The sequence below is a fragment of the Pelodiscus sinensis genome, chromosome 18 (assembly GCF_049634645.1).
Source record: "Pelodiscus sinensis isolate JC-2024 chromosome 18, ASM4963464v1, whole genome shotgun sequence".
Classification (NCBI taxonomy): domain Eukaryota; kingdom Metazoa; phylum Chordata; order Testudines; family Trionychidae; genus Pelodiscus; species Pelodiscus sinensis.
Window position 1 is genome coordinate 32,758,256 of NC_134728.1, and position 21,175 is coordinate 32,779,430.

The 21,175-nt window shown below is 72.4% G+C and overlaps 1 protein-coding gene across 6 annotated transcripts in view; it reads left to right on the forward strand.

The window, feature by feature from the left end:
* Positions 1-21,175, forward strand: part of CHD6 (chromodomain helicase DNA binding protein 6) — a 170,489-nt gene that overhangs the window by 83,057 nt on the left and 66,257 nt on the right. For all 6 annotated transcript variants that reach the window (XM_075900738.1, XM_075900736.1, XM_075900740.1 and 3 more), the window contains 8 exons: positions 1,231-1,317; positions 2,114-2,248; positions 3,238-3,359; positions 6,602-6,845; positions 7,626-7,802; positions 12,078-12,221; positions 20,480-20,735; positions 20,896-21,106. In XM_075900738.1, the coding sequence (XP_075756853.1) occupies positions 1,231-1,317; positions 2,114-2,248; positions 3,238-3,359; positions 6,602-6,845; positions 7,626-7,802; positions 12,078-12,221; positions 20,480-20,735; positions 20,896-21,106 (1,376 nt within the window). The remainder of the gene's footprint in view (positions 1-1,230; positions 1,318-2,113; positions 2,249-3,237; positions 3,360-6,601; positions 6,846-7,625; positions 7,803-12,077; positions 12,222-20,479; positions 20,736-20,895; positions 21,107-21,175) is intronic.

Genomic DNA, 21,175 nt, shown 5'->3' on the forward strand with positions numbered 1-21,175 from the left:
TGCAGTCTGTTTGTGCCATTTCGGGGTGCAGGAGACGGGGGACCCCCAACGCGCTGTCACACGGGCAGGTGGCACGTGGCACCGTTGTGCCGGGGCAGGGGGTGCGTGGCACCATTGTGCCGGGGCAGCGTGTCGGGGCAGGGGGCGCGTGGCACCATTGTGCCGGGGCAGCGTATCCGGGCAGGGGGTGTGTGGCACCGTTGTGCCGGGGCAGCGTATCCGGGCAGGGGGCGCGTGGCACCGTTGTGCCAGGGCAGTGTGTCGGGGCAGGGGGCACGTGGCACCGTTGTGCCGGGGCAGCGTATCCGGGCAGGGGGCGCGTGGCACCGTTGGGCCGGGGCAGCGTGTCGGGGCAGGGGGCACATGGCACCGTTGTGCCGGGGCAGCGTATCCGGGCAGGGGGCGCATGGCACCGTTGTGCCGGGGCAGCGTGTCGGGGCAGGGGGCGCGTGGCACAGTTGTGCCGGGGCAGCGTGTCGGGGCAGGGGGCGCATGGCACCGTTGGGCCGGGGCAGCAGATATCCGTGCAGTGTGAGCTGGGCAGGGGCATATAACATGGGACAGTGTCTGCATCTGGATTCCTCTTGCCGCCCAGGATGTCTCTGCAGCGTGGTGCCCTGGAGAGCCGGTGGCATTACGCACTGCTCCGTGCGGCGTGCACGCTCCTGGCGCAGGCTAGCCCTCAGCAGGGCAGGGCAGGGCAGAGCGATAACCGCCCAGGGCCAGGCTCTCTCCCTCCGCCTTGGGAGCAGATTCGCCTGGAGGCCCGTTTCCATTGTTCGTTTGCTGGGGGCTGCTGCACCGTGTCCTGGCAGGAGTCACTGAGCTGCTAGGACATGGCCGTGGCTTTGTAAACGTGGCAGTAACGCCAGGGCCCGGCCCTGCTCCCTCTGGGCTCGCCTGGCAGAGAGCAAGCCCTGCTCCGCCTCGGCCTCGGGGCCCCGCCTCCTCCCGGCCCCCAGCCTGCCGGCCGTGGGGCTGAGCTGACAAAGGAGAGGCAGGAGGGGCTGTGCCCGCAGGTGACCGGGGTCGCTGAGGTTTGCCAGGGCGGCAGGCTGCCTTCCACCCGCCGGGTGCTGCCTGTGCCCGCGGGGCTCAGGCAGACGTTCCTCCCCAGCAGCCGCGGCACGGAGCCAGCACCCTCGTGCCTGCCCTCCCTGTGCCGCGGGGCCCGGGACCCTGCCCGGCAGCAGCCTGAGGGTGTCCCTCTCTCTCTTCCCGCTGCCCCAGCCCGACGAGGACTTGTTCAACCCTGACTACGTGGAGGTGGATCGCATCCTGGAGGTGGCGCACACGAAGGACTCGGACACGGGGGAGGTGAGCGCTGGGGCCCGGGCAGAGCTCAGTGGGAGCCAGTTCATTGGCCTGTTGCGGGACCTGCTGGGAGCTGGGGGTTCCAGGCGCTGGCTCCCTGCAGTTTGTGGAGTCGGCAAGCCCCTGGGGAGTCCCTGCCGGATCCGTCAGCCCTCCAGCCTGCAGGGGGCAGTGTGCTGTGTTCCTGCTCAGCCCTGGGGAGGGGATGTTGAACTCCGAGGACCCAGCATGTGCGTGTGCATGTTTGTGTGTGCAGGCGCATGTATGTATGCATGTTTGTGTGTGCAGGCGCGTCTGTGTGTGTGTGTGTGTGCAGGCGCATCTGTGTGTGTGAACGTTAGTGTGTGCGTGTGCAGGTGCATGTTTGTGCATATGTGTGCAGCGCGTGTGTGCGTGTGCAGGCGTGTCTTGTGTGTGTGTGTGTGTGTACAGGCACATGTTTGTGCATGTGTGCAGTGCGTGTGTGCGTGTGCAGGCGTGTCTTGTGTGTGTGTGTGTGTGTACAGGCGCATGTTTGTGCATGTGTGCAGTGCGTGTGTGCGTGTGCAGGCGTGTCTTGTGTGTGTGTGTGTGTGTACAGGCGCATGTTTGTGCATATGTGTGCAGCTTGTGTGTGCGTGTGCAGGCGTGTCTTGTGTGTGTGTGTGCGCGTGTGTGTGCAGGATGGCGGGTGCCCGTGCGTGTGCGTGTGCGCATGGGTGGAATGTGCGTGCTGGGGGCTCAGGAGGGTGCGTGGGCCTGGCCACGTCTCCAGGCCAGGCGCTCGCCCTGACGGCCGGCTCCTCTCCCTCGCCGGCAGGAGGTGACGCACTACCTGGTGAAGTGGTGCTCCCTGCCCTACGAGGAGAGCACCTGGGAGCTGGAAGAAGACGTTGACCCTGGAAAAATCAAAGAGTTCGAGTCCTTGCAGATCCCCCCAGAGATCAAACAAGTGGTGAGGGGCTCCTCTGAGCCTGGCCAGCCACCCCGCTGTCCTGAGCCCGACCCCTTCCCAGTGCCCCTGGGCCCTGACCCACGGCCCCGCTGTCCTGAGCCCGGCCCCTTCCCAGTGCCCCCGGGCCCTGACCCACGGCCCCGCTGCCCCCGGGCCCTGACCCACGGCCCCGCTGCCCCTGGGCCCTGACCCACGGCCCCGCTGTCCTGAGCCCGACCCCTTCCCAGTGCCCCCGGGCCCTGACCCACGGCCCCGCTGTCCTGAGCCCGACCCCTTCCCAGTGCCCCCTGGGCCCGACCCACGGCCCCGCTGTCCTGAGCCCGGCCCCTTCCCAGTGCCCCCGGGCCCTGACCCACGGCCCCGCTGCCCCCGGGCCCTGACCCACGGCCCCGCTGCCCCTGGGCCCTGACCCACGGCCCCGCTGCCCCTGGGCCCTGACCCACGGCCCCGCTGTCCTGAGCCCGACCCCTTCCCAGTGCCCCCGGGCCCTGACCCACGGCCCCGCTGTCCTGAGCCCGACCCCTTCCCAGTGCCCCCTGGGCCCGACCCACGGCCCCGCTGTCCTGAGCCCGGCCCCTTCCCAGTGCCCCCGGGCCCTGACCCACGGCCCCGCTGCCCCCGGGCCCTGACCCACGGCCCCGCTGCCCCTGGGCCCTGACCCACGGCCCCGCTGCCCCTGGGCCCTGACCCACGGCCCCGCTGTCCTGAGCCCGACCCCTTCCCAGTGCCCCCGGGCCCTGACCCACGGCCCCGCTGTCCTGAGCCCGGCCCCTTCCCAGTGCCCCCGGGCCCTGACCCACGGCCCCGCTGTCCTGAGCCCGACCCCTTCCCAGTGCCCCCTGGGCCCTGACCCACGGCCCTGCTGTCCTGAGCCCGACCCCTTCCCAGTGTCCCTGCTGGCCCTCGACCCTGACCCTCGTCTGTGGCCACAGCTCACTAAGGCTGCCCTGTTCCTCTCCATGTGCCAAGCTCTCTGCTCTCCCTCCTAGGAGCGCCCTGCTTCCGAGACCTGGCAGAAACTAGAGAAGTCGCGGGAGTATAAGAATAACAACCAGCTCCGGGAGTACCAGCTGGAGGGGATGAACTGGCTGCTCTTTAACTGGTACAACAGGTGAGCCCGAGCACGGCTGGCGTTGCACACGCCGTGGCCTTGGGGGAGGCGGGCCGTGGGCGGGCAAGGCTGCGTCCTGCAGCCGGTGCCTGGGGAATCCTGCGCCAACACACTGGCAGTTCTGCGCACGGGATTGTAAAATGCTGCACGTTCAATTGTGTGGCCACTGAGTCCTGGCCGCCGGCCAGCGCGTCTGTCACAGAGCCGGGCAGGAAATGCTCTTTGGCAAATGGAGTTCCTGGGGGCGACAGGGAGGGGCCACCAGGGTGGTCGGGTGTGGGGCAGGGATTTGGGATGGGGAGGGATTGCTAGGGAGCCGCCCTCGGGCAGACCCTGGCTGATCCCTAACCTCTCTCATTCAGCCAGGCACATCAGCTCCTCCTGCCTCCCCTCTCCCCCTCCGGCGTATCTCTGCACCCCCATGCAGCCACCACCTTCCCCGGCCCTATGTGGCCCTACCTCACCACTCCCATCGGCCCCTGGCTTGGTGTTTCTGAACCCCAGCCTGTGTGGCCCCCGCATGTCTCATTCTGGCTGCTCCCTCCTTAACTGGCCCCATGGCAGGGAGCTGAGGAAGGCTCTGCATGGGCGCCGTGGGGAGGAATTCCCCACAAGTAGTGGGCCCCCCACGCTCACGGGCTCCCCCATGGTCTGGGGGGACGTCAGAGCTTCGGTCTGTGACGTTCCCTTTCTCATTGTCTAATACCCATGAAGTTGGCTCCTCCGCGATGGCTGATGTGGGCGCTGGGTGCTGGGGCGTTCCTGGGGCAGGGCGGGTCGCAGAATGAGGGCTTTGCTGGGCGTTCCTGGGGCAGGGCGGGTCGCAGAATGAGGGCTTCGCTGGGCGTTCCTGGGGCAGGGCGGGTTCGCAGAATGAGGGCTTCGCTGGGCGTTCCTGGGGCAGGGCGGGTTCGCAGAATGAGGGCTTTGCTGGGCGTTCCTGGGGCAGGGCGGGTCGCAGAATGAGGGCTTTGCTGGGCGTTCCTGGGGCAGGGCGGGTCGCAGAATGAGGGCTTCGCTGGGCGTTCCTGGGGCAGGGCGGGTCGCAGAATGAGGGCTTCGCTGGGCGTTCCTTGGGCAGGGCGGGTCGCAGAATGAGGGCTTTGCTGGGCGTTCCTGGGGCAGGGCGGGTCGCAGAATGAGGGCTTCGCTGGGCGTTCCTGGGGCAGGGCGGGTCGCAGAATGAGGGCTTTGCTGGGGCGTTCCTGGGGCAGGGCGGGTTCGCAGAATGAGGGCTTTGCTGGGCGTTCCTGGGGCAGGGCGGGTTCGCAGAATGAGGGCTTCGCTGGGCGTTCCTGGGGCAGGGCGGGTCGCAGAATGAGGGCTTTGCTGGGGCGTTCCTGGGGCAGGGCGGGTCGCAGAATGAGGGCTTTGCTGGGCGTTCCTGGGGCAGGGCGGGTTCGCAGAATGAGGGCTTCGCTGGGCGTTCCTGGGGCAGGGCGGGTCGCAGAATGAGGGCTTCGCTGGGCGTTCCTGGGGCAGGGCGGGTTCGCAGAATGAGGGCTTCGCTGGGCGTTCCTGGGGCAGGGCGGGTCGCAGAATGAGGGCTTCGCTGGGCGTTCCTGGGGCAGGGCGGGTCGCAGAATGAGGGCTTTGCTGGGGCGTTCCTGGGGCAGGGCGGGTTCGCAGAATGAGGGCTTCGCTGGGCGTTCCTGGGGCAGGGCGGGTTCGCAGAATGAGGGCTTTGCTGGGGCGTTCCTGGGGCAGGGCGGGTTCGCAGAATGAGGGCTTGGCAGGGCGGGTTCGCAGAATGAGGGCTTCGCTGGGCGTTCCTGGGGCAGGGCGGGTCGCAGAATGAGGGCTTGGCAGGGCGGGTTCGCAGAATGAGGGCTTTGCTGGGCGTTCCTGGGGCAGGGCGGGTTCGCAGAATGAGGGCTTGGCAGGGCGGGTTCGCAGAATGAGGGCTTTGCTGGGCGTTCCTGGGGCAGGGCGGGTCGCAGAATGAGGGCTTTGCTGGGGCGTTCCTGGGGCAGGGCGGGTTCGCAGAATGAGGGCTTTGCTGGGGCGTTCCTGGGGCAGGGCGGGTTCGCAGAATGAGGGCTTGGCAGGGCGGGTTCGCAGAATGAGGGCTTCGCTGGGCGTTCCTGGGGCAGGGCGGGTTCGCAGAATGAGGGCTTCGCTGGGGCGTTCCTGGGGCAGGGCGGGTTCGCAGAATGAGGGCTTCGCTGGGCGTTCCTGGGGCAGGGCGGGTTCGCAGAATGAGGGCTTTGCTGGGCGTTCCTGGGGCAGGGCGGGTTCGCAGAATGAGGGCTTTGCTGGGCGTTCCTGGGGCAGGGCGGGTTCGCAGAATGAGGGCTTCGCTGGGGCGTTCCTGGGGCAGGGCGGGTCGCAGAATGAGGGCTTTGCTGGGGCGTTCCTGGGGCAGGGCGGGTCGCAGAATGAGGGCTTTGCTGGGCGTCCCTGGGGCAGGGCGGGTCGCAGAATGAGGGCTTCGCTGGGCGTTCCTGGGGCAGGGCGGGTCGCAGAATGAGGGCTTCGCTGGGCGTTCCTGGGGCAGGGCGGGTCGCAGAATGAGGGCTTCGCTGGGGCGTTCCTGGGGCAGGGCGGGTCGCAGAATGAGGGCTTTGCTGGGCGTTCCTTGGGCAGGGCGGGTCGCAGAATGAGGGCTTCGCTGGGCGTTCCTTGGGCAGGGCGGGTCGCAGAATGAGGGCTTCGCTGGGCGTTCCTGGGGCAGGGCGGGTCGCAGAATGAGGGCTTCGCTGGGCGTTCCTGGGGCAGGGCGGGTCGCAGAATGAGGGCTTCGCTGGGGCGTTCCTGGGGCAGGGCGGGTCGCAGAATGAGGGCTTTGCTGGGCGTTCCTTGGGCAGGGCGGGTCGCAGAATGAGGGCTTTGCTGGGCGTTCCTTGGGCAGGGCGGGTCGCAGAATGAGGGCTTCGCTGGGCGTCCCTTGGGCAGTTGGCTGGCTGGTGCTCGCCTCAGGGGGCAGCCGTGTGCCGTCTTGTGCACCCACGAGGCCCAACGCGCTGGAGCAAATGGCCATTGGCAAGCACAACTGCCTGATTTGTATGTGCACATCACTTGCGTGATTATTCGCCCACTGGACTGGCTTGGGCCTGTCATTCGTAGCTATTTGGGTGGCTGGCCCTGGACCCCAGGCCCTGAGCTCCGCCTCCAAGCGCCCTGGGAGACAGGTGCTCTCTGCGGTGCTCCCGGGCGCCGAGAGGCGGCATGAGCTGCCCGAGGTGGAAGGTGGGTTCCCCAGGGTGCTGCGGGCTGTCCCACACGCTGTGCTGCGTCCGCAGGAAGAACTGCATCCTGGCGGACGAGATGGGCTTGGGGAAGACAATCCAGTCGATCACCTTCCTCTCGGAGATCTTCCTGATGGGCATTCGCGGCCCCTTCCTCATCATCGCGCCGCTCTCCACCATCACCAACTGGGAGCGCGAGTTCCGCACCTGGACGGCGATGAACGCCATCGTCTACCACGGCAGCCAGATCAGCAGGCAGATGATCCAGCAGTACGAGATGGTGTACAGGGACCTGCAGGTGCCTGCCCCCGGGCCTGGTCGTCCTCTGGGCCCCGCGTCCTGGCCACTGCTGCCGTGGCTCCCGTGCTGGGTGTTCTGATGGGTCCCCTGACTCAGCCTGGCCTGCTCACACTCGGCCGCTGCGCCCAGCCCTGCACTCCCAGCATGCACCCGGCAGGGACGCACCCCGCTGTGGTTCCATGCAGGCTGGCCTGCCTGCACGAGCCAGTCACGGAGGGGCTACAGCCACCCCCAGCCCGCTAGCCTGAGCCCCAGAGCTGGCCTGCCCTGCCCGCCCCAATGGAAATCCTGGCCAGGGAGAATTTCACAGCCACTACCCGAGTGGCAGTGAGGACTCGCAGTACGGTTGTGTTAGCCAGGAGGGTTGCCCGGCCATGGGGCTCAGACACCGGTCGAGACAGAGCAAAGCACGTTCATCAGCTCCCCCAGAGCCGTTAAGCGATGGCAGACCGAGAGAGTCCCTCGGACGGGAACGTGGCTCGCCCCCGACCGGCCACGAACAGGCCCTGCTGTGCGGGTTTGCAGTGGCCGGAGCTCCCGGGCACCTTCCCAAAGGGTGTGTGGCCAGGACGCGGTGCAGCCCTGCCCGGTCCCCAGAGGCCAGCGCTTCCAGCTGCAGCACCCTCCGGCTGCCCCGCCCCCCAGGCTTGGCTGGCATCGTGGGGCCCGTGTGGCGCAGTGGCAGGACCTGGCCCCTCTGGGGGGCTGAGCCGCCTGGGGGCTTTGCGTCCCTGGCCAGCCTGGCGTGGCTAGAGTGGCCTGGCTTGTGTCTCCGCAGGGCAACCCTCTCCCAGGCACCTTCAAGTTCCACGTGGTGATCACCACCTTCGAGATGATCCTGGCCGACTGCCCCGAGCTGAAGAAGGTGCAGTGGCGCTGCGTGGTCATCGACGAGGCCCACCGCCTCAAGAACAGGAACTGCAAGCTGCTCGAGGGGCTCAAGCTCATGGCTCTGGTGAGACCTGGCTGCTGCCAGGAGCGGAGGGTGGCCTGGCCTCAGCCACGTCCCCGGGCTGCCCCGCCGGGAGGGAGCCGCTCTCCCCGCCCCCTGCCCCGCCCGGGAGGGAGCCGCTCTCCCCACCCCCCCCTGCCCCGCCGGGAGGGAGCCGCTCTCCCCGCCCCCCTGCCCCGCCGGGAGGGAGCCGCTCTCCCCGCCCCCTGCCCCCCTGCCCCGGCCGGGAGGGAGCCGCTCTCCCCGCCCCCCCTGCCCCGCCGGGAGGGAGCCGCTCTCCCTGCCCCCTGCCCCGCCCGGGAGGGAGCCGCTCTCCCCGCCCCCCTGCCCCGCCCGGGAGGGAGCCGCTCTCCCCGCCCCCTGCCCCGCCCGGGAGGGAGCCGCTCTCCCCGCCCCCCGGCCCCGCCCGGGAGGGAGCCGCTCTCCCCGCCCCCCGGCCCCGCCCGGGAGGGAGCCGCTCTCCCCACCCCCCCCTGCCCCGCCCGGGAGGGAGCCGCTCTCCCCACCCCCCCCTGCCCCGCCCGGGAGGGAGCCGCTCTCCCCACCCCCCCTGCCCCGCCGGGAGGGAGCCGCTCTCCCCGCCCCCCTGCCCCGCCGGGAGGGAGCCGCTCTCCCCGCCCCCCTGCCCCCCTGCCCCGCCCGGGAGGGAGCCGCTCTCCCTGCCCCCGGCCCCGCCCGGGAGGGAGCCGCTCTCCCCGCCCCCCGGCCCCGCCCGGGAGGGAGCCGCTCTCCCCGCCCCCCTGCCCCGCCCGGGAGGGAGCCGCTCTCCCCGCCCCCCGGCCCCGCCCGGGAGGGAGCCGCTCTCCCCGCCCCCCGGCCCCGCCCGGGAGGGAGCCGCTCTCCCCACCCCCCTGCCCCACCCGGGAGGGAGCCGCTCTCCCCGCCCCCCTGCCCCGCCCGGGAGGGAGCCGCTCTCCCCGCCCCCCTGCCCCGCCGGGAGGGAGCCGCTCTCCCCGCCCCCCTGCCCCACCCGGGAGGGAGCCGCTCTCCCCGCCCCCCTGCCCCACCCGGGAGGGAGCCGCTCTCCCCGCCCCCCTGCCCCACCCGGGAGGGAGCCGCTCTCCCCGCCCCCCCCTGCCCCGCCCGGGAGGGAGCCGCTCTCCCCGCCCCCCTGCCCCGCCCGGGAGGGAGCCGCTCTCCCCGCCCCCCCCTGCCCCACCCGGGAGGGAGCCGCTCTCCCCGCCCCCCTGCCCCCGCCGGGAGGGAGCCGCTCTCCCCGCCCCCCCTGCCCCTGCCCGGGAGGGAGCCGCTCTCCCCGCCCCCCCTGCCCCTGCCCGGGAGGGAGCCGCTCTCCCCGCCCCCCCCTGCCCCGCCCGGGAGGGAGCCGCTCTCCCCGCCCCCCTGCCCCGCCCGGGAGGGAGCCGCTCTCCCCGCCCCCTGCCCCCGCCCGGGAGGGAGCCGCTCTCCCCGCCCCCCCCTGCCCCGCCCGGGAGGGAGCCGCTCTCCCTGCCCCCCTGCCCCGCCCGGGAGGGAGCCGCTCTCCCCGTCCCCCTGCCCCACCCGGGAGGGAGCCGCTCTCCCCGCCCCTCTGCCCCCGCCGGGAGGGAGCCGCTCTCCCCGCCCCCCTGCCCCCCTGCCCCGCCCGGGAGGGAGCCGCTCTCCCCGCCCCCCGGCCCCGCCCGGGAGGGAGCCGCTCTCCCCGCCCCCCGGCCCCGCCCGGGAGGGAGCCGCTCTCCCCACCCCCCTGCCCCACCCGGGAGGGAGCCGCTCTCCCCGCCCCCCTGCCCCGCCCGGGAGGGAGCCGCTCTCCCCGCCCCCCTGCCCCGCCGGGAGGGAGCCGCTCTCCCCGCCCCCCTGCCCCACCCGGGAGGGAGCCGCTCTCCCCGCCCCCCTGCCCCACCCGGGAGGGAGCCGCTCTCCCCGCCCCCCTGCCCCGCCCGGGAGGGAGCCGCTCTCCCCGCCCCCCCCTGCCCCGCCCGGGAGGGAGCCGCTCTCCCCGCCCCCCTGCCCCGCCCGGGAGGGAGCCGCTCTCCCCGCCCCCCCCTGCCCCACCCGGGAGGGAGCCGCTCTCCCCGCCCCCCTGCCCCCGCCGGGAGGGAGCCGCTCTCCCCGCCCCCCCCTGCCCCGCCCGGGAGGGAGCCGCTCTCCCCGCCCCCCGGCCCCGCCCGGGAGGGAGCCGCTCTCCCCGCCCCCCCCTGCCCCACCCGGGAGGGAGCCGCTCTCCCCGCCCCCTGCCCCCGCCCGGGAGGGAGCCGCTCTCCCCGCCCCCCACTGCCCCGCCCGGGAGGGAGCCGCTCTCCCTGCCCCCCTGCCCCGCCCGGGAGGGAGCCGCTCTCCCCGCCCCTCTGCCCCCGCCGGGAGGGAGCCGCTCTCCCCGCCCCTCTGCCCCCGCCGGGAGGGAGCCGCTCTCCCCGCCCCCCTGCCCCACCCGGGAGGGAGCCGCTCTCCCCGCCCCTCTGCCCCCGCCGGGAGGGAGCCGCTCTCCCCGCCCCCCTGCCCCGCCCGGGAGGGAGCCGCTCTCCCCGCCCCTCTGCCCCCGCCGGGAGGGAGCCGCTCTCCCCGCCCCCCTGCCCCACCCGGGAGGGAGCCGCTCTCCCCGCCCCTCTGCCCCCGCCGGGAGGGAGCCGCTCTCCCCGCCCCCCTGCCCCACCCGGGAGGGAGCCGCTCTCCCCGCCCCTCTGCCCCCGCCGGGAGGGAGCTGCTCTCCCCGCCCCCCTGCCCCGCCCGGGAGGGAGCCGCTCTCCCCGTCCCCCTGCCCCGCCCGGGAGGGAGCCGCTCTCCCCGCCCCTCTGCCCCCGCCGGGAGGGAGCCGCTCTCCCCGCCCCCCCCTGCCCCACCCAGGAGGGAGCCGCTCTCCCCGCCCCTCTGCCCCCGCCGGGAGGGAGCCGCTCTCCCCGCCCCCCTGCCCCGCCCGGGAGGGAGCCGCTCTCCCCACCCCCCCTGCCCCGCCCGGGAGGGAGCCGCTCTCCCCGCCCCTCTGCCCCCGCCGGGAGGGAGCCGCTCTCCCCGCCCCCCCCTGCCCCACCCGGGAGGGAGCCGCTCTCCCCGCCCCCCTGCCCCCGCCGGGAGGGAGCCGCTCTCCCCGCCCCCCTGCCCCGCCCGGGAGGGAGCCGCTCTCCCCGCCCCCCCCTGCCCCACCCGGGAGGGAGCCGCTCTCCCCGCCCCCCTGCCCCCGCCGGGAGGGAGCCGCTCTCCCCGCCCCCCTGCCCCGCCCGGGAGGGAGCCGCTCTCCCCGCCCCCCTGCCCCGCCCGGGAGGGAGCCGCTCTCCCCGCCCGCTGGCCTGGCTGCCCGTGGGAAGCTGCCCTCGGCACTGCTGGGGCTGGGTTTCCCCGTTCAAGCTGGGGGCCGGCTTGGGGCTCGGCAAGGGCCCTGCAGGCAGCATGAGGTGCCCGGAGCCAGCGTGGGCGCTGCCGATGGGGTTAGAGCTGCTCCGACACGCGTCTCATCCCGTCCTCCGGCCGCTTCCCGGCTGCTGTGGCTGTTACATCCCTGGCCCAGCACAAGCGGCTCCCGCGCCCTGCCCAGTGCTGCCACTCGGGCCCCTTGCGCGCTGGGCAGAGAGCTCCCTCGCGAGAAGCGGGCAGACACGGCCCCTCTCCAGGGGCAGCCACATGCTGCTGTGCTCAGGCCTGCAGGCCCCGCCCTGCCGCGCGCCACTCGGCACAGGGCTTGTGCCGGGCCACCGAAGGGGCCGTGTCCGGCTCTGGAGTGAAGGGGGAAGAGGACAGGCTGCAGCCTCTGCTCCTCAGCCTGGCCCTGCTCCCGTGCTGCTCACTGGCTCTGGCCGCTGCCTACCCAGAGCCCCCTGCCGAGCACCGTGCCGACTGCCCTGCCGGGCCTGAGACTCGGCACCACTGGAGCTGGGAATCAAGCCTGGAGTCCTGCCTCCCTGGCCGCAGGGCAGAGGGCTCCTTCCCGAGAGCAGGGGCACAAAGGGCCCTGCCACTGGGCTCCCACAGCCCTGCCCGGGCGTGCTGGCCGTGGCCTCCCTGCTGGTTCGGGGGGGGGGCTGGTCAGGCGCAGGCTGTGCCGCTGGAGCCGGGCTTCCCACGGTGCGGCGTGGAGGCCCGGGGCGCCGCTAGTGAGGCCTGTTGTCTGCTTCAGCTGGCCCGCCCGGGAAGAGAAGGTCCGAGGGAGAGCGAGGCGTTTGGGTCCCGGGTCCCGCCGAATGACCCCTGATCTCTGCAGGGCCCCAGAGAGCCCTGCTCTAGTGTGTGGGCATGGGGCCTGCGGCCCGTGCCCAGGGCCAGCGAGCGTCCCGGGGCGCCTGGCAGCCCCTCTGGCTCTGGGCACGAGCCCTGCCCCGGCGCTGGAGCCCTGCCCCACTCTCTGCCCAGGAACACAAGGTGCTGCTGACCGGGACGCCCCTGCAGAACTCCGTGGAGGAGCTCTTCAGCCTGCTGAACTTCCTGGAGCCCCAGCAGTTCCCCTCGGAGACGGCCTTCCTGGAGGAGTTCGGGGACCTGAAGACAGAGGAGCAGGTACCCGCTGAGCCCAGGGGTGAGGCTGCGGGCGGGGCCTGGGAGCCCGTGCCAGGAACGCTTAAGCCGTGCTTAGCTGTGGTCCCAAGGAAGGCAGGAGGGTCCTTGCTCCAACCAACGACCTTGCAGAGGGGCCCTGGAGGCAGGGCTGGCTCGCCGGGGGTGCAAATCGACATGGACTCCCCCTCGGGCCTGCCTGTCCGCATACCCGGCACGCCCCCCTCAGCCCCCAGCCCCGCCCCCCCGTCTGTCTGTCCGTATTCCCAGCACACACCCCCCTCAGCCCCCCAACCCTGCCCCCTGTCTGTCTGTCTGTCCGCATTCCCGGCACATCCCCCTCAGCCCCCAGCCCCGTCCCCCGTCTGTCTGTCTGTCCATATACCCGGCATGCCCCCCCCTCAGCCTCCAGCCCCGCCCCCCGTCTGTCTGTCTGTCCGTATACCCGGCATGCCCCCCCCCCAGCCCCGCCCCCCGTCTGTCTGTCTGTCTGTATACCCGGCATGGCCCCCCCTCAGCCCCCAGCCCCGTCCCCTGTCTGTCTGTCTGTCCGCATTCCCGGCACGCCCCCATCAGCCCCCAGCCCCGCCCCCCGTCTGTCTGTCCGCATTCCCGGCATGCCCCCATCAGCTCCGCCCCCGTCTGTCTGTCTGTCCGCATTCCCGGCATGCCCCCATCAGCCCCCAGCCCCGCCCCCCGTCTGTCTGTCTGTACTCATTCCCGGCACATCCACCCCTACCTAACAGCCCCCAGCACCTCTCAACTTCTGCACATCAACCCCCTGGGCTACACACACACAGCTCCACCTAGCCCCCGGATGTCCTGACCCCCCACCCTTCCCAGCACCCCTCAGCTTCTGTACATCAACCCCCCGGGCCACACACCTGCTGGGCCGTGCACCCCATCAAGCCCCGGTACCAATCTGTAATGGGGGGCACTGCGGACAGTTTCAGTTCAGGGCAAATTGTTTAGAGACAGAAGCTGCCACGGCCCAGCCTGGGGGCCTCCACCTAAGGCACCAGCCAGTCCCAAAGAGCACATCTGTCCTTCGCACTGGCCAGCAGGACTCCCCAAGCACCCCTCAGACGTCCCTGGTCTCTTACCTGGAAATCCCCTGGGCCAGTTCTTCAGCATCTAGCACAGCGGTGGCCAACCCACGGCTCGCGAGCCACGAGGAAAAAATTGTGGCTCCTGCTGGAACCAGGATGAACCCAGAACTGCTCAGGTCAGCCGGTCTCACGGCCCCCAGCACACAACAGCATATCCTGCACATGGAGGCCGGGTCGTACTCGGCATCCCAGCCTGCACGTGCTACCAGCCAGCCGCTGAGCTCAGGCGGGGCGCCTCCGGCTCCGGGACCCTGGGCATAAGGTTGTGGGGGGCGGAGAGGGTTGGGTTAGAGCGGGAGGGAGATGCCTGGCTCTGGAGAAGGGAGGGGAGGAGGATTGGGTTGGAGGGGTGCGTATGGCATCCCGCCCAGCGCACACGCCCAGCGCCTGAGGAGCTGTGGCAGCGGCTCTGCTCCAGGACCCGGGCATAGGCTGGGGGAGGCGATTGGGTTAGAGTGGGGAGGGGGCCTGGCTCTAGGGGAGTGGAAGGGAGAGAAGGGGGATTGGGTTAGAGTGGGGTGGGGGCCTGGCTCTGGGGAAGGGGAGGGGAGAGAAGGGGGACTGGGTTAGAGGGGGGTGGGGGCCTGGCTCTGGGGAAGGGGAGGGGAGAGAAGGGGGATTGGGTTAGAGTGGGGTGGGGGCCTGGCTCTGGGGAAGGGGAGGGGAGAGAAGGGGGATTGGGTTAGAGTGGGGAGGGGCCCTGGCTCTGGGGAAGGGGAGGGGAGAGAAGGGGGATTGGGTTAGAGTGGGGTGGGGGCCTGGCTCTGGGGAAGGGGAGGGGAGAGAAGGGGGATTGGGTTAGAGCGGGGAGGGGGCCTGGCTCTGGGGAAGGGGAGGGGAGAGAAGGGGGATTGGGTTAGAGTGGGGAGGGGGCCTGGCTCTGGGGAAGGGGAGGGGAGAGAAGGGGGATTGGGTTAGAGTGGGGAGGGGCCCTGGCTCTAGGGGAGTGGAGGGGACAGGATGGGGATTGGGTTCGGGGGGAGGGAGTAGGAATCCCGGTACTGCATGCCAGCTCCAACTACTCAGGAAGCACGTGGCTGTCGTGGGGAGCAGAGGAAGAGCGCGCGCTTCCTAAGAAGTTGGAGCTGGCCTGTAGTCCCGGGACTCAGACGCAGACACACCCCGCACTGGCAGGCAGCGGAGGGGAGGGCCAGTGACAGACCTGGTGTTTCAGGAAGTGGGCCAGCTGTTTAGGAGAGGGGAGGGGACGTTTCCTGAGATCCGGGATCCCCAGGTACCAGCTGAGCTGTTCCTGTCCGCTCCCCCTGGCCAGACCCCCCATCAGCACCCTGCCCCAGCACTCTGTCCCCTGCCCCCACCAGCACAGTTTGGGCCACATTAGTGAGGCTTGGGGTTTTCAGAGGGGTTGTTTTATGCATCTCACTTGTGTGGCCCCAACTGAATTTTCTGTGGGTCAGTGACTGACTCAAAACAGGTTCCCCGCCCCCTCGTAAATAGACGACGCTGAAACACATTGCGTTTGACATTGCTTTGCCCTGCCCAGCCCCATCTGGCTGCAGCATCATAACACTCCTGCACCTCCCCCCCGACCCCAAACCTGAACCCATCATACACTGGAACCTCCTGTCCTGAGCCTCTCTCATCCCCAAATTCCTGCACCCCCACATCCCCAGTCTTCTGCCACAATACTCCTGCACCATTCACACACCGCAGATCTGTGTCCTGAGCCCGTCCTGCTCCCAGCCTCCCCACCCGGAGCCCCTCACACACCCCAGCCCAAACTCCTGCACCCCCACATCCCCAGTCTTCTGCCACAATACTCCTGCACCATTCACACACCGCAGATCTGTGTCCTGAGCCCGTCCTGCTCCCAGCCTCCCCACCCTGAGCCCCTCACACACCCCAGCCCAAACTCCTGCACCCCCACAGTCACAAGCCTGCAACTTGCTCAGCACCCCAACCCTCCACCTGACCCCAACACGCCCCAGCCAGGAGCCCCTCCCTGGGGCGGCGTACCGGCACCTATTTTCCCACGGCGCGGCTGGTGGGCTTGGGGGTTTTTTTGCCTCCACAACTTTCCGCCCCGGTACGTGGCTCCTCGCGCTCTGTCCACCGCTCATTTGGCTCGTCGACTCTAATGGGCTGGGCCCCCGATCCAGCATCTAAGGGGCTGTTCACAAGGCAGGGCAAGAGGGCTGTGAGCGACTCCAGTACGGCCACCAATTGCAAAGCCCTGGGGCCAGGCCCGCAGCAGGGACAGAGCAGGATGCTGGGCTAGTCGAGTCTCTGGGGCTGCAGCTACAGCTCGGATGCATTTGCTTCAGTTCGTAGCAAGGCTTCTCCTGCGGCGGGAGGCCGGGCTGAGGACAGGGACGTGGCCGGAGCCCCATGGCTCTCGCATCCCGAGTTGGGTCTGGAGTCCGATGGGCAAGGCCCGGGCAGGTGCTGGGCGTAATTGGGCACAGCTCGGAGGGTTCTCTTGCCTACGTGGGGGGTGTTCATGAGCCGCAGGCGCAAGGCCTGGCGCTCACGCTGCAGGCAGGTCGGTCTCGGCCCCCGGGGTGCAGGGCCTGGCGCTCACGCTGCGGGCAGGTCGGTCTCGGCCCCCAGGGTGCAGGGCCTGGCGCTCACGCTGCGGGCAGGTCGGTCTCGGCCCCCAGGGTGCAGGGCCTGGCGCTCACGCTGCGGGCAGGTCGGTCTCGGCCCCCAGGGTGCAGGGCCTGGCGCTCACGCTGCGGGCAGGTCGGTCTCGGCCCCCAGGGTGCGGGGCCTGGCGCTCACGGTGCGGGCAGGTCGGTCTCGGCCCCCAGGGTGCAGGGCCTGGCGCTCACGCTGCGGGCAGGTCGGTCTCGGCCCTCAGGGTGCGGGGCCTGGCGCTCACACTGCGGGCAGGTCGGTCTCGGCCCTCAGGGTGCGGGGCCTGGCGCTCACACTGCGGGCAGGTCGGTCTCGGCCCCCAGGGTGCGGGGCCTGGCGCTCACGGTGCGGGCAGGTGGGTCTCGGCCCCCAGGATGCGGGGCCTGGCGCTCACGCTGCGGGCAGGTCGGTCTCGGCCCTCAGGGTGCAGGGCCTGGCGCTCACGCTGCGGGCAGGTCGGTCTCGGCCCTCAGGGTGCAGGGCCTGGCGCTCACGCTGCGGGCAGGTCGGTCTCGGTCCCCAGGGTGCGGGGCCTGGCGCTCACGCTGCGGGCAGGTCGGTCTCGGCCCCCAGGGTGCGGGGCCTGGCGCTCACGGTGTGGGCAGGTGGGTCTCGGCCCCCAGGGTGCGGGGCCTGGCGCTCACGCTGCGGGCAGGTCGGTCTCGGCCCCCAGGGTGCGGGGCCTGGCGCTCACGCTGCGGGCAGGTCGGTCTCGGCCCTCAGGGTGCGGGGCCTGGCGCTCACGGTGCGGGCAGGTCGGTCTCGGCCCCCAGGGTGTGGGGCCTGGCGCTCACGCTGCGGGCAGGTCGGTCTCGGCCCCCAGGGTGCGGGGCCTGGCGCTCACGCTGCGGGCAGGTCGGTCTCGGCCCCCAGGGTGCGGGGCCTGGCGCTCACGCTGCGGGCAGGTCGGTCTCGGCCCCCAGGGTGCGGGGCCTGGCGCTCACGCTGCGGGCAGGTCGGTCTCGGCCCCCAGGGTGCGGGGCCTGGCGCTCACGCTGCGGGCAGGTGGGTCTCGGCCCTCAGGGTGCGGGGCCTGGCGCTCACGGTGTGGGCAGGTGGGTCTCGGCCCTCAGGGTGCGGGGCCTGGCGCTCACGCTGCGGACAGGTCGGTCTCGGCCCTCAGGGTGTGGGGCCTGGCGCTCACGCTGCGGACAGGTCGGTCTCGGCCCTCAGGGTGCGGGGCCTGGCGCTCACGCTGCGGGCAGGTGGGTCTCGGCCCTCAGGGTGCAGGGCCTGGCGCTCACGCTGCGGGCAGGTGGGTCTCGGCCCTCAGGGTGCGGGGCCTGGCGCTCACGCTGCGGGCAGGTGGGTCTCGGCCCCCAGGGTGCGGGGCCTGGCGCTCACGCTGCGGGCAGGTCGGTCTCGGCCCCCAGGGTGCGGGGCCTGGCGCTCACGCTGCGGGCAGGTCGGTCTCGGCCCCCAGTGTGCGGGGCCTGGCGCTCACGCTGCGGGCAGGTCGGTCTCGGCCCCCAGTGTGCGGGGCCTGGCGCTCACGCTGCGGACAGGTCGGTCTCGGCCCCCGGGGTGCGGGGCCTGGCGCTCACGCTGCGGGCAGGTCGGTCTCGGCCCCCGGGGTGCGGGGCCTGGCGCTCACGCTGCGGGCAGGTCGGTCTCGGCCCCCAGGGTGCGGGGCCTGGCGCTCACGCTGTGGGCAGGTCGGTCTCGGCCCCCAGTGTGCGGGGCCTGGCGCTCACGCTGCGGGCAGGTCGGTCTCGGCCCCCAGTGTGCGGGGCCTGGCGCTCACGCTGCGGGCAGGTCGGTCTCGGCCCTCAGGGTGCAGGGCCTGGCGCTCACACTGCGGGCAGGTCGGTCTCGGCCCCCCGGGGTGCAGGGCCTGGCGCTCACGCTGCGGACAGGTCGGTCTCGGCCCTCAGGGTGCAGGGCCTGGCGCTCACGCTGCGGACAGGTCGGTCTCGGCCCTCAGGGTGCAGGGCCTGGCGCTCACGCTGCGGGCAGGTCGGTCTCGGCCCCCAGGGTGCGGGGCCTGGCGCTCACGCTGCGGGCAGGTCGGTCTCGGCCCCCAGGGTGCGGGGCCTGGCGCTCACGCTGCGGGCAGGTGGGTCTCGGCCCCCAGGGTGCGGGGCCTGGCGCTCACGCTGCGGGCAGGTGGGTCTCGGCCCCCAGGGTGCGGGGCCTGGCGCTCACGCTGCGGGCAGGTCGGTCTCGGCCCCCGGGGTGCGGGGCCTGGCGCTCACGCTGCGGGCAGGTGGGTCTCGGCCCCCAGGGTGCGGGGCCTGGCGCTCACGCTGCGGGCAGGTCGGTCTCGGCCCCCAGGGTGCAGGGCCTGGCGCTCACGCTGCGGACAGGTCGGTCTCGGCCCCCAGGGTGTGGGGCCTGGCGCTCACACTGCGGGCAGGTCGGTCTCGGCCCCCAGGGTGCGGGGCCTGGCGCTCACGCTGCGGGCAGGTCGGTCTCGGCCCCCAGTGTGCGGGGCCTGGCGCTCACGCTGCGGGCAGGTCGGTCTCGGCCCCCAGTGTGCGGGGCCTGGCGCTCACGCTGCGGGCAGGTCGGTCTCGGCCCTCAGGGTGCAGGGCCTGGCGCTCACACTGCGGGCAGGTCGGTCTCGGCCCCCCGGGGTGCAGGGCCTGGCGCTCACGCTGCGGACAGGTCGGTCTCGGCCCTCAGGGTGCAGGGCCTGGCGCTCACGCTGCGGGCAGGTCGGTCTCGGCCCCCGGGGTGCGGGGCCTGGCGCTCACGCTGCGGGCAGGTGGGTCTCGGCCCCCAGGGTGCGGGGCCTGGCGCTCACGCTGCGGGCAGGTGGGTCTCGGCCCCCAGGGTGCGGGGCCTGGCGCTCACGCTGCGGGCAGGTGGGTCTCGGCCCCCAGGGTGCGGGGCCTGGCGCTCACGCTGCGGGCAGGTCGGTCTCGGCCCCCGGGGTGCGGGGCCTGGCGCTCACGCTGCGGGCAGGTGGGTCTCGGCCCCCAGGGTGCGGGGCCTGGCGCTCACGCTGCGGACAGGTCGGTCTCGGCCCCCAGGGTGCAGGGCCTGGCGCTCACGCTGCGGGCAGGTCGGTCTCGGCCCTCAGGGTGCAGGGCCTGGCGCTCACACTGCGGGCAGGTCGGTCTCGGCCCCCAGGGTGCGGGGCCTGGCGCTCACGCTGCGGGCAGGTCGGTCTCGGCCCCCAGGGTGCGGGGCCTGGCGCTCACGCTGCGGACAGGTCGGTCTCGGCCCTCAGGGTGCGGGGCCTGGCGCTCACACTGCGGGCAGGTCGGTCTCGGCCCTCAGGGTGCAGGGCCTGGCGCTCACGCTGCGGGCAGGTCGGTCTCGGCCCCCAGGGTGCGGGGCCTGGCGCTCACGCTGCGGACAGGTCGGTCTCGGCCCTCAGGGTGCAGGGCCTGGCGCTCACACTGCGGGCAGGTCGGTCTCGGCCCTCAGGGTGCAGGGCCTGGCGCTCACACTGCGGGCAGGTCGGTCTCGGCCCCCGGGGTGCGGGGCCTGGCGCTCACGCTGCGGGCAGGTCGGTCTCGGCCCTCAGGGTGCGGGGCCTGGCGCTCACGCTGCGGGCAGGTCGGTCTCGGCCCTCAGGGTGCAGGGCCTGGCGCTCACACTGCGGGCAGGTCGGTCTCGGCCCCCGGGGTGCGGGGCCTGGCGCTCACGGTGCGGGCAGGTCGGTCTCGGCCCCCGGGGTGCGGGGCCTGGCGCTCACGCTGCGGGCAGGTCGGTCTCGGCCCCCGGGGTGCGGGGCCTGGCGCTCACGGTGCGGGCAGGTCGGTCTCGGCCCCCGGGGTGCGGGGCCTGGCGCTCACGCTGCGGGCAGGTCGGTCTCGGCCTCCAGGATGCGGGGCCTGGCGCTCACGCTGCGGACAGGTCGGTCTCGGCCCCCAGGGTGCAGGGCCTGGCGCTCACGCTGCGGACAGGTCGGTCTCGGCCTCCAGGATGCGGGGCCTGGCGCTCACGCTGCGGACAGGTCGGTCTCGGCCTCCAGGATGCGGGGCCTGGCGCTCACGCTGCGGACAGGTCGGTCTCGGCCCCCAGGGTGCAGGGCCTGGCGCTCACGCTGCAAGCAGGTCGGTCTCGGCCCCCAGGGTGCAGGGCCTGGCGCTCACGCTGCGGGCAGGTCGGTCTCGGCCCCCGGGGTGCGGGGCCTGGCGCTCACGGTGCGGGCAGGTCGGTCTCGGCCCCCAGGGTGCAGGGCCTGGCACTCACGCTGCGGACAGGTCGGTCTCGGCCCCCAGGGTGCAGGGCCTGGCGCTCACGCTGCGGGCAGGTCGGTCTCGGCCCCCAGGGTGCAGGGCCTGGCACTCACGCTGCGGACAGGTCGGTCTCGGCCCTCAGGGTGCAGGGCCTGGCGCTCACGCTGCAAGCAGGTCGGTCTCGGCCCCCAGGGTGCAGGGCCTGGCGCTCACGCTGCGGGCAGGTCGGTCTCGGCCCCCGGGGTGCGGGGCCTGGCGCTCACGGTGCGGGCAGGTCTGTCTCGGCCCCCAGGGTGCAGGGCTGGCAGCTCGGTGTCGGCACCACAGGCCTGCCCTGGCCCCCGGGGGCGAGACACAGCAGCTCCCCCGCTTGCCTTCGCTGCCGGCAGTGCAACCCTGCCTCTGCGCTTGGCCCGGGCAGGTGAAGAAGCTGCAGGCCATCCTGAAGCCCATGATGCTGCGGCGGCTGAAGGAGGACGTGGAGAAGAACCTGGCGCCCAAGCAGGAGACCATCATCGAGGTGGAGCTGACCAACATCCAGAAGAAGTACTACCGGGCCATCCTGGAGAAGAACTTCTCCTTCCTGGCCAAGGGCGCCAACCAGCACAACATGCCCAACCTCATCAACACCATGATGGAGCTGCGCAAGTGCTGCAACCACCCCTACCTCATCAACGGTGAGCCCGGGGCGCCAGCTGTGGCCGCTTGGCGGCTGCCTCGGCCGGCTGGTGGGGTATCGGGCCTGGCCGGAGCCTGCGACCCCTGTGGAGTGGCTGCGGGAGCAGGGCGAGGGCGGCCACAGCTCTGGCCAGGCCTGAGTCCCTTCCTGCTTCGCAGGGGCGGAGGAGAAGATCCTGGAAGATTTTCGTAAGACGCACAGCCCAGAGGCGCTGGACTTCCAGCTGCAGGCCATGATCCAGGCGGCCGGGAAGCTGGTGTTGATTGACAAGCTGCTGCCCAAGCTCATCGCGGGTGGGCACAAGGTGCTGATCTTCTCCCAGATGGTGCGCTGCCTGGACATCCTGGAGGACTACCTCATCCAGAGACGGTCAGTGGGGCCTGGTGCTGTGTCCCGCCCCGCTCCACCTTGCTCCGCCCTGCCCCGCCCCGCCCCGCT